A 9,806-nucleotide genomic window follows, 5' to 3' on the forward strand; every position below is an offset into this window, starting at 1 on the left:
ACATCGCCGTTGTCCAGTGGCGAAGTCAAGATTTTTATGAAGTCTGGGCAAATTTTAAAAGCGCAAATCCTCACGTGACACAATATTTAAATAGTCATAAACCGGTACAAAAATTGATGTATAACAAATTCATAAACAGCAGATGGTGGTTGACGTCATATCCTCCAAGCTCCGGTGGTGGTTGACTCCTTCTGGGATCGTGAGACAATTCTGGATGTCAGGGAATGGTTTCAGCGGGAGTGGCAATTGAAGCTCAATTCTCTGCCAAGGGAACAAAACAACACAGCGGACTTCTTCGCAAGGAAGGCGGCACGAGAAGGTACACAATTATCATTTATCAACACTTATAGGTCACCACAGTAAAGAGAGAAATTTAAAAAGAGAAAACAGAAATTTAATTGGTCTTCATTCCATATGGGCCGGGCCCAGAACAAAACAAGGGACAAAGTCCCCTACAATCAGCTAATGTGGCATAGCTTAGCTGTCGTCGGTCATCGGCGTTGGTCCTCCTCCACTGCGCCGCCGTGCTCTCCCGGTCCTCCACCGCGCCGCCGAAGCAAACGGACCTAGAACTCAATGGGTACCGAATTCGAAACAATTGAGGGAAGGATAACATGTATGCTTTCGCAGCTACAATCCGAGTGTGGCATCCTTCATAGAATGGTTTACAAGAACAAGAACCAGCACCGCCGCTGTGGCTATTTCCAGCGTCTCTTGAAGGTGTGTAGTGATTATTTGCATTGAAAATTGAATGGAACATGTGTATTTTCATTGGAATTTGAGTTTTCATGTTCTGGGTTTTTTGTGTGTTTGATGGTAAATGTTAGGTGAGAAGGGATTTGAGGCTTCTGCAATCTGCAAACTTGGAAGAGCTTGTTACATCATGTTTCCTTGTTATCAAAGGAGATAGGCCAAAACAGAAGGTTCATCTTTTAGAGAGGTAGGTTTATGTTATTTATTGTAGCTTCTTTCTTTTGTTTTTTGAAGTTCATGTATAGAAATTCAATTAGATAAATCTAGATAACTGACAATGTGACTGCTTTTAGAGTGTGTTTGCTGCTGATATTTCAAATGTTTGATATTTCAAATGACTGAATGAGGGGAAAATTTGTTTCCTTGTGTCTAGCCTAGCACATTGACATGGGGTAATATTTGTATAAAAAAAAAATTTCAAATTTGTATGTCTTTTCCTTGTATTTCAATAGGGCAAACACGTCTTATAGGGAAGAAAGTGGAAAACTTTTAAAGTGACAATTTATAAATCCCATGTGAAGTGATTTGATTCTATAGACCATTATTTAGATCTGCATGATGTACATTCATGGTTAAATAATTAAGTATTGAATGTATCATGCTTCTTTCTTGTCTATCAGTTTGTTGCTGCCTTTTGAAATATTTATGTTTGATTTCTCCAGTGCTATGTGATGATATTGTAGGTTTTGTCTTGTGTATAAAAATATTGTTATACTTACTGTTTCATGACCATGACAGCTTGAAAAGGAGAAAATGCGATGGTGAAAAGCATAATTTTTTGGAGCGCCTTTTAGGAGCTGCACGATTACTGTCAGAGGTGAAATCTTGGCTAAACTTGTTTGGTTTTCATTTTAATTTCCAAATAGTGAACTATACAAAACTTTGAAAACCGGAAACAAAGTGGAACAATGGGACATGCTTGCAATTAAAATTCAAATGGAAACCACATGGGCCCTAAGTGATTTTACTTACTGTGTTCATTACTTCCTTTGTGAATTAAGATCATTGTGTTTTGTACTGTGTTGGCTCATTAACTACATGCTCTTGCCGTGAATACAGTATGACTATGAGGACTTCACACATTTTAATGGACTCTTATGGGAATTTTACCCCTATAGAATATAGATCATGATAGATTTAACATTAGATTGTTTATTTCTTCCGGAGCCTGTTCTCTTATTTCAATTGATGTTTTGTTTTCCCATGCAGATGGTTGAAGCAATACTGAAGGCTGCAACGTATCCTACTACTCATATCATGTGATATACTTCTATCATGTAGTTTGCATATATGTACTGCTCTATCTTTGTTTAATGGGAACTACTTAATTCATACTTCCAGCCATGATATCTTCTCCCCTTCCCTTCATAAGCTCCTATATTATATTTATTTCAGTTTCAAGTTTCTGAAGCAGTTCCCAAAAATTGTTGGTTACAGTTGTCTAATCACTAATGTAATAAATTATCATTGAGTCATGTTTTTGCTGCATACTTTGTAAAATATCACATGCAATCTCTTAGGAACTGTTTTCTTCTTCAGTGCCAGTAGCATTTAGCACATGCTTCTTGAACATTTTAAGAGTCATATGTTAAGATTCCTTCGTAATTTCTTTCCTTGACTATTTAATAGTGAAATATCTGTATTGTTTGCTCGATCCTTTTTTATGGGATTTTCTGTAACAATTATGGCCTTGCTAGCACGTCTTCGAGTTTTGGTTCAACAAGTAAGTCTCCCATGTTTATGTATTATAATTTAATCTAGGTCGTATCATCGTTAAATTGGAAGTTGTTTCATGCTGAATATTGGTGAAGAGTTTATCTGTAAATTAACTAGAAAGTAAAGTGATATTAATATTAGGCTGGCATTGGATAGACAATTTCTTTTTAAGAAGCACGTTTTATCTCTGTGATTGTGAATTTATCTTGCTCGAGATATAGCTGTACTGATTTAGTTAATCAAACCTTTTCTTCCTTGTACAGATCTTACTTGATGTTGTTTCATTGTTCAACATGGTTTCTTCCCTGTCTAGAAAGAAGCAATCAATAAAAATATCTCATGAGAAAGTAGAGGTTAGTTGGTAGTTGTTCCACTAAAGTTCAATGTTTATACTTCATATATGTTTTTGCGTAGAGATGGATATGAATAAAAAATTATATTTGACATGTTAATCTAGTCTGTCTCCATCTCTTCTGATATATACTACTGAAGCAGGTTTTTAGAGAGTTCTACCCAGTAAGTGCTGATTTTGTGACATTAAAGTGCGTATGGGAATCAGATAAATTTATATTACTTGAGACAAAGCATAAGTGGGAGAGTGAAAATCAAATTGAGAACTCTGGTGGAAATTTCTCTGTTCAAGCATCTGGTGTCAACTATTCTAGTATCATGTCTATTCTTGGGGGTAAGAACCATGTACTAATTTCTGCTGTTCCATCTTCACTTAGTGTTCTTCTTTGTTTTTATATTTAACTGTGTGGTGTGTAGTTCAGTTTTTAATAACAAATGTCTTGTTGATATGACTTGTATTCAATATCTTCTCTTGTTAAGTTCAGTTGGTGAAAGTAATCTGTTCGTTTATTACTTTGTAGTCACTGTTACTGTAATGAAAGTCTGGTTTGAGTCTAATTGTTTGTTGTGTGGGCGTGTCACATCCAAGATCACAAATTGACAACTCTGTACAGCAGCTAGACTGTTAAGTTGCTGCAACTCGTTTTTCTTCATTTTATCACCTTAAGATTAGTATTTATATAAAAATCAGATTTTTGTTCAATCACGACCAAAGTATTCTTGTTTGGTTTCACATTCTATATGAAGGCTATGAGCATGTGATCAAAGACTACTTAGTACCTTTGAATTAGAAATTTTAGAAAAAAGATGTAATTACTCTCGATGTATATAATCTTGTATGAAAAAAATATGAGAAAGTTAGCATTTGTTGATGTAGTTGGGTATATGGGTAAATTACCGTGATAATGTCACAGGTTCAAGTTTAAGTTTTATGGTACAAGCTGGGATTGTAATTACTCAGTAGAGATATATTAGGTGTTATATTTTCCCTCTCCTTACTGCTTACACTCATCCCCTTGTGTATAACTAAAGTTAAATATTTTAAAGTCACTAGACATTAAGTTTAACCAAGGCTCCGAAATTTGTCTTGTGCAGATGATCAACGTGTCTCAGAGAGAGTTGAAACAGACCCTACTGCCAGAGAAGATGCCTCTCATGTCAAGGACATGAATACTGATTTGTTGACAGGCTCATCGCAAATTGATTATGGCAATGAGACTTTATGTAGTAAGGAGTGTGGAGAAAGTGATGGTACTGCAAAACCCTCGTTTGGCGAATCTTCACAAGAGGGTGGCTTGCATGAATTTTCACAACGTCACTCTGGTTTAAAGAAGGTGGCATTTGTGTCAATAAAGAATCCTACATCAGCTCCACAAAATGCACAAAGTATTCCTGTGTTTACTAGCAATGTCAAGGCATTTCATTCCATGGGAAATCAAAGTGATCAAACAAAAGATGACACAAGGGATTCACTTGCAAATGTACTTGCTAATATAAATGCAAAGGATAGTTTTTTTTAAACACTGATAGTTTTTAATGCAAGCATATTGGGAATTTCTCGGTTCTTAATGCACTAATTTAACAGTGGGACTAGGTAGTGTGGTCAATCTTTTGGTGATAGCTTCATCGCAAGAAAACTTGATTTTATGCATGTAAAACTTACTGACTTCCGATGAGCTTAGTAAACTTGATTCTAGCTTCAGTCTCCGTTCACTGGCTTGAAATATGAAGGACTAAAGAAAATTCCATGAACATCATATTCTATATGACTTTTATATGATATCTACTCGCTTAAAGGGAAATGTAAATGCCAGAGGTGATATATTTGTGAGGAATGTGAGGTAATTTGCGTGAAAGTTGAAACTTAACTAGATAAAATTAAAATGTTCAGTGAACTTGTAATATCTACTTAAATTATATGCTTTGTTATGTAGGGCTCGTAATTCCAATTTTAAGAATAGATATGAACTTCTAATATTTTGGCAATCATCTGTGCAGAATAATTTTTATAATAGCCTATGGATAATTTATTCTAGAAAAATTTGAAGATAAACTACTTGTATATGGTCATATATTGATATAGAAAAAACTCATGAGAAAATTAGAATAAGCTTACTTCAGTTTCTAAAGCGACTACTTCAATTTAGAGGGCAATATGGAATTATGGATTGAGGTGCGATGCCAACTGCATGTGAAACTTCGCTCTGGGTATGGCTCTTTACAGCACCAGTGCTACATGCACAGTATGCAGTTGGCATCACACCTCAATCCATAATTCCATATTGCCCTCATGTAATGCAGTAACTACTTTATGAATGTTATACCCTGTCTAAGTATAATCATGAGAATATATGCTGATTATTAAGACGTAATCAAACCAAAACTTTTAGATTGGCATAGTAAAGAAGTTATCATAATGTAAACAACTGTGCTGCTGAACCGGCATACAATAGCAACAAACTAATCATGCCCTCTGCACTGAAAAATTAAGAATGAAATCTTTAACTTCATCATTAGCTCTGTCCAGTGCTGTTCTTCCATCTCCATCTCTAACATCATATTTCGCCCCCGCTCTCAAGAGTTCCTCAATTTTGGGCATGTCACCTTCTGACGCAGCTAACAGCAGTAGGATGTCCACAGGGTGGATCTTTTGGCTTAGAAGAGCTTCCATCTTATCATATGTTCCCTCAACTGCGAGCATCCCCATATAGTTGAAGTACTGCAAAAGATTAAATGTAAACATGAAGTTTCTTACCACTGTTTTATCATAAGAGCATTTTCTATTTCTATTCCAAACATTTCAGCAAGAATGTTAACAAAACCTGTAATACTTCTTAAAGAACTTGTTTAAATGAGTCCCACATTGTTAACATTTGCCAATAAAGTGAAGAGATTGAGATATAAAACTGAGGTATGTGATACATAGCAACATACTTACCTGGATGGGGTCAATGGGTGATCAAGAAGGCCCATGGCCTAGATTAGTGACCTCCATTGCACTTGGGAGGGGTGCTAGTCTAAGGTCTACCCAAGTGGTGGAGCCTACATCATAATTTGTGGTAGTGGGGGCCTGCGTTCGCGCAGCCCCTGTCCAGTTCTAGTTTAAGTGTTTTTTAGTATGATGACTTAAGATTTAGATTTAAATACCAAAATAATTGTTGACAGCCAAAATGCTGATGAGGTGATCCTCTTCTGGTCTCATTAACAAACAAAAGTTTTGAGCAGAATACTAATCATTTTTATAGTGTTCAAGGTGTGGTTTCACAAAATTTATCTTTACAAAATGAAGGACAATGTAAATTTAAGTTGGTTTAAAATAGACAAATTTAAACACAACAATACAGCAATTCTGTTAGGACCCAGATCGCTGAACTATGGAAAACAGTAAGGAAATGAGAACAAGAAATATATCTGAGAGCTTTATTGAACTTGCAAAATGGATTACAGAAGGAATGGAGAAATCTCCTTTAATTCCCTGACTCAGAGCAGAGCTCCGCTTAGGAAGTTAGCACTTCCTAATCATTCTCAATACTATAATATCTAAAGGTATCCTCAACATTCCCTCTCCTATTCCTTATATTCAGATACTGACTTGCCAGCTCTCATTCCCCACCTGTCACCTCTCCTAACTAACTTAGCCACTATTTCCCTTCTTACCCCTTCTAGAATACACCTGAAAGATTCTAGGCCTATTTGTCCTATTATGGATCAACTCCTCATGTGGCAATGATGTAGAAATAGGAATCCTATCAAATTCCAACCCTTATCAAATTGAAATTGTGACAAAAAAAAAAACCCAAATCTAATTAAGTTTTACGGGTTACAGTCATAGTGGAAACAGTTCTATTTCACCTCTTAGAAAGGAAATAAATTAAATCAAAATACTTAAACTTCTACCCCTAGATTTCTATCCTGGGCACAGACACATTTCAGCAAGAATGTTCACAACACTTGTAATACTTTTCAAAGCGCTGGTTACAATAAGTCCCACATTGTTAACATTTGCCAAAGAAGTGAAGAGGTTGGGATATAAAACTGAGGTCTGTGACTCATAGCAACATACTTACCTGGATGGGGTCAATGGGTGATCAAGAAGGCCCATGGCCTAGGCTAGTGACCTCCATTGCACTTGGGAGGGGTGCTAGCTTAAGGTCTACCCAAGTGGTGGAGCCTACATCATAATTTGTGGTAGTGGGGGCCTGCGTTCGCGCGGCCCCTATCCTGTTCTAGTTCAAGTGTTATCTAGTATAATTAGGCTTGCATCCCAAAAAGTTGTTGACAAACAATGCTGATGAGCTGATCCATTTACAAATAAAAGTTTTTAGCAGAAAACTAATCACAAAATTTGTCTTTACAAAATGGAGGCAGACTCCATGTTATTTTGAGTTGGGATAAGAACAAAACAAATTAAACACACATCAAAACAGCAATTCCAACCCAAATCAAATGTGACAAAAAAATCCAAAATCAAATAAAGTTTTACTGGTTAGTCATAGACTCATAGTGGAGACCATTCTATTCCACCTAATAGAAAGAAAAGAAATTAAATCAAAATACTTAAACCTCTACCCCGAGCACACCCTGTAGATAGTCAAGTGAATTACAAGTGAAATCCAATTCATGAAACCATTTGATCTGTGAAGAACATTGTTGTAGTAAATATGAAATCACAAATGTTGTAGTAAAGGCCATAATGCCAGTGGAATCATTACCGTAGTGCATAGAAGGAGAGGTAAAGACTCTTAATTATATTTATAGTCATTCCAGATAGAGACTGACACCTTTTAGCAAGAATGTTAACAACACTTATACTAGCTTTTAAAGTGCATTGTTTCAATAAGTCCCACATCATAAACATTAGTCAAGGAAGTGAAGAGAATGAGATATAAAACTGAAGTGCGTTATACAGAGAAACATACTTACCTGGATGGGGTCAATGGGGGATCAGGAAGACCCATGGCCTAGACTAGTGACCTCCATTGCACTTAAGGAGGGGTGCTAGTCTAAGGTCTACCCAAGTGGTGGAGCCTACATCATAATTTGTGGTAGTGGGGGCCTGCGTACGCGCGGCCCCTGTCCAATTCTAGTTTTAAGTTTTATTTTGGAAAACAATATATGATTATTCATAATAATTAGAGAGGTTGAGAAACACCCCTTCTCAAGTAGGATAAGGAATTCAATTAACAACAAATACCCCCAAGAAAACTTTTCACCCAGATACAATAAAGAAAGCAACAACAGTACACTGTATAGTCTTTGAATATCATGAAACAAATATGTTATTCCTATTTATTGATAACACCCTTGGACTTTTCTATAACGCCACAACTTAGCCGATCTCATGAAGCCTTGCTACATGGACACTCTACATGATACATAATGCCGCACATAAGCATCTCTAAGAACTATAATTGACTCCTTTAGTAGTCACACTGGTTTTTTAAATGTGCAACTTCTCCAAATTAAAAATCAAAAGAATATGGTCAATTGAATCATCATCAACCTTGGAGCACCTGGAGAGATCCAACTCTTACAGGCTAGTTTAAGTTTTTTCAAGTCCAATTCAAGTTTAAGTGTTATCTAGTTTGCCTTAGTTGATATATTTAGGCTTGCGTACCAATATAATCATTGACAAACAAATTGCTGATAAACTGATCCTATTTTGGTGTCATTTACAAATAACAGTTTTGAGCAAATATCTAGTCATTTTGATAGTGTTGAAGACAGTGATTCCAGGACAACTGTTTCGTTGAGATGCTTTTATAAGGTCTTTTTATTTACAAAATGGAGGATGAGTTTGAGTTTGCATTAGAATGATTATGATCCTCTCATGTGGAAATTAAATTTCTTTGTTAAGAGGATCCTAAGATGTAAGGAGTTTGCATTGAAACTTTTTCCATAGACACAATATGCTAATATTTATAACAGCAATTTGCATCTCCAACCCAAACCAAATTTCCATCTATAAGGAAGAAATACAAAATCACTTATCTAAATTCACTACTGGTGCTTTCCTTCTTCAATTACTTCCTTTTCACTTCCCCATTCATTTTTTTTAATCTGAAAAAGAACACTTTTTTATTTCTCACTCTGGCCAACTCAGACATTGAACCATGAATGAATATTTATCCAAGTTCCTCTCATGAAACTGAAAATCATAGCAAAAATTATTCTCACATTATCAGAGTCAGTCCAAGAACATAAACCAGAAATGCATAAGCAAAATCTTCCATATATAGTAGCATTAAAAAATTCCAACCAAATACAACTAACATTATTCAGTTATAAACACCAAACAGAAAAAAGCATCTATACCAGAATCAAAAGTGATACAGTTCTAGAGACAACTAACATAAATAGGAACAGTAACACTTTTAGCTACCAACCTGTTCAACATCATCTCTGTCAAAATCATCACGGGACTGGCTGCCATAAATGCCAGCACCTTCAGCATCAACACCATTCTTCCCAAATCTGAACCAGCATGTGGCTTTGGAGCCATTGGAGGGTCCAATTGAAGAAGTGAGCCTGAGGCACCCAACTCTTCTTCTGATACCCAGAAACCCAGAAGCCAAATTCAAGGAAGAAACTGGGGAAGGCAAGGAATTTAATCTTGAAGTGATGGGTTGGTGGGTGATGCATGCAATAGAAGAAGCCATTTCTAGAGTTCTTGACCAACCTTAGTGTGTTCTAATGTTCTTCCAGTTTCACTTGCATGTTTTATCCATCCACATGTCTGAAACTCTAAGACAGACAAGGGAATGATAGAGTGCTTTGCATCCGCTCCAATCTCCATGTATCTGTGGGCAGGAGTATTTTGGGCCGTTTATGTTATGTGATATGGGCTTAGATAAAGGACTGTGTTCATATTTATTTGTCTTTGTACAATTTTAAAAAATGTTTTACTCACACTCCTCCTCTACATTTTTTTTGAATTTCGGTTTCATTCGAATTAAAAAGAAGTCATAGAGGCAATAACATCATCC

The 9,806-nt window shown here is 36.1% G+C and overlaps 2 protein-coding genes and 3 non-coding genes across 6 annotated transcripts; 4 read left to right on the forward strand and 1 right to left on the reverse strand.

Annotated features, from left to right (window-relative positions):
* Positions 1-121: 121 nt before the first annotated feature.
* Positions 122-4,389, forward strand: LOC130726142 (uncharacterized). Of its 2 annotated transcripts, XM_057577370.1 has the most exons (9): positions 124-319; positions 430-720; positions 828-940; positions 1,492-1,570; positions 1,963-1,991; positions 2,383-2,476; positions 2,733-2,822; positions 2,965-3,154; positions 3,916-4,389. In XM_057577370.1, the coding sequence occupies exons 2-9, from the start codon at positions 577-579 to the stop codon at positions 4,338-4,340; spliced, it is 1,164 nt and encodes a 387-aa protein (XP_057433353.1). In that variant the 5' UTR covers positions 124-319; positions 430-576; the 3' UTR covers positions 4,341-4,389. The 2 variants fall into 2 exon arrangements, with proteins under 2 accessions (XP_057433354.1, XP_057433353.1); XM_057577371.1 differs by having other exon boundaries at positions 122-720.
* Positions 4,390-5,163: 774 nt separating this feature from the next.
* On the reverse strand, positions 5,164-9,581 carry LOC130726178 (protein LHCP TRANSLOCATION DEFECT). Its single transcript, XM_057577407.1, has 2 exons — positions 9,207-9,581; positions 5,164-5,539 (listed from the first exon to the last, which is right to left on the reverse strand). The coding sequence occupies exons 1-2, from the start codon at positions 9,477-9,479 to the stop codon at positions 5,285-5,287; spliced, it is 528 nt and encodes a 175-aa protein (XP_057433390.1). The 5' UTR covers positions 9,480-9,581; the 3' UTR covers positions 5,164-5,284.
* On the forward strand, positions 5,751-5,910 carry LOC130727187 (U1 spliceosomal RNA). Its single transcript, XR_009015215.1, has one exon. It is a non-coding gene; the product is annotated as a U1 spliceosomal RNA (small nuclear RNA).
* LOC130727189 (U1 spliceosomal RNA) lies at positions 6,880-7,040 on the forward strand. The gene has a single exon (XR_009015217.1). It is a non-coding gene; the product is annotated as a U1 spliceosomal RNA (small nuclear RNA).
* On the forward strand, positions 7,736-7,896 carry LOC130727191 (U1 spliceosomal RNA). Its single transcript, XR_009015219.1, has one exon. It is a non-coding gene; the product is annotated as a U1 spliceosomal RNA (small nuclear RNA).
* Positions 9,582-9,806: the final 225 nt, after the last annotated feature.

This window comes from Lotus japonicus, chromosome 6, assembly GCF_012489685.1.
Source record: "Lotus japonicus ecotype B-129 chromosome 6, LjGifu_v1.2".
Classification (NCBI taxonomy): domain Eukaryota; kingdom Viridiplantae; phylum Streptophyta; class Magnoliopsida; order Fabales; family Fabaceae; genus Lotus; species Lotus japonicus.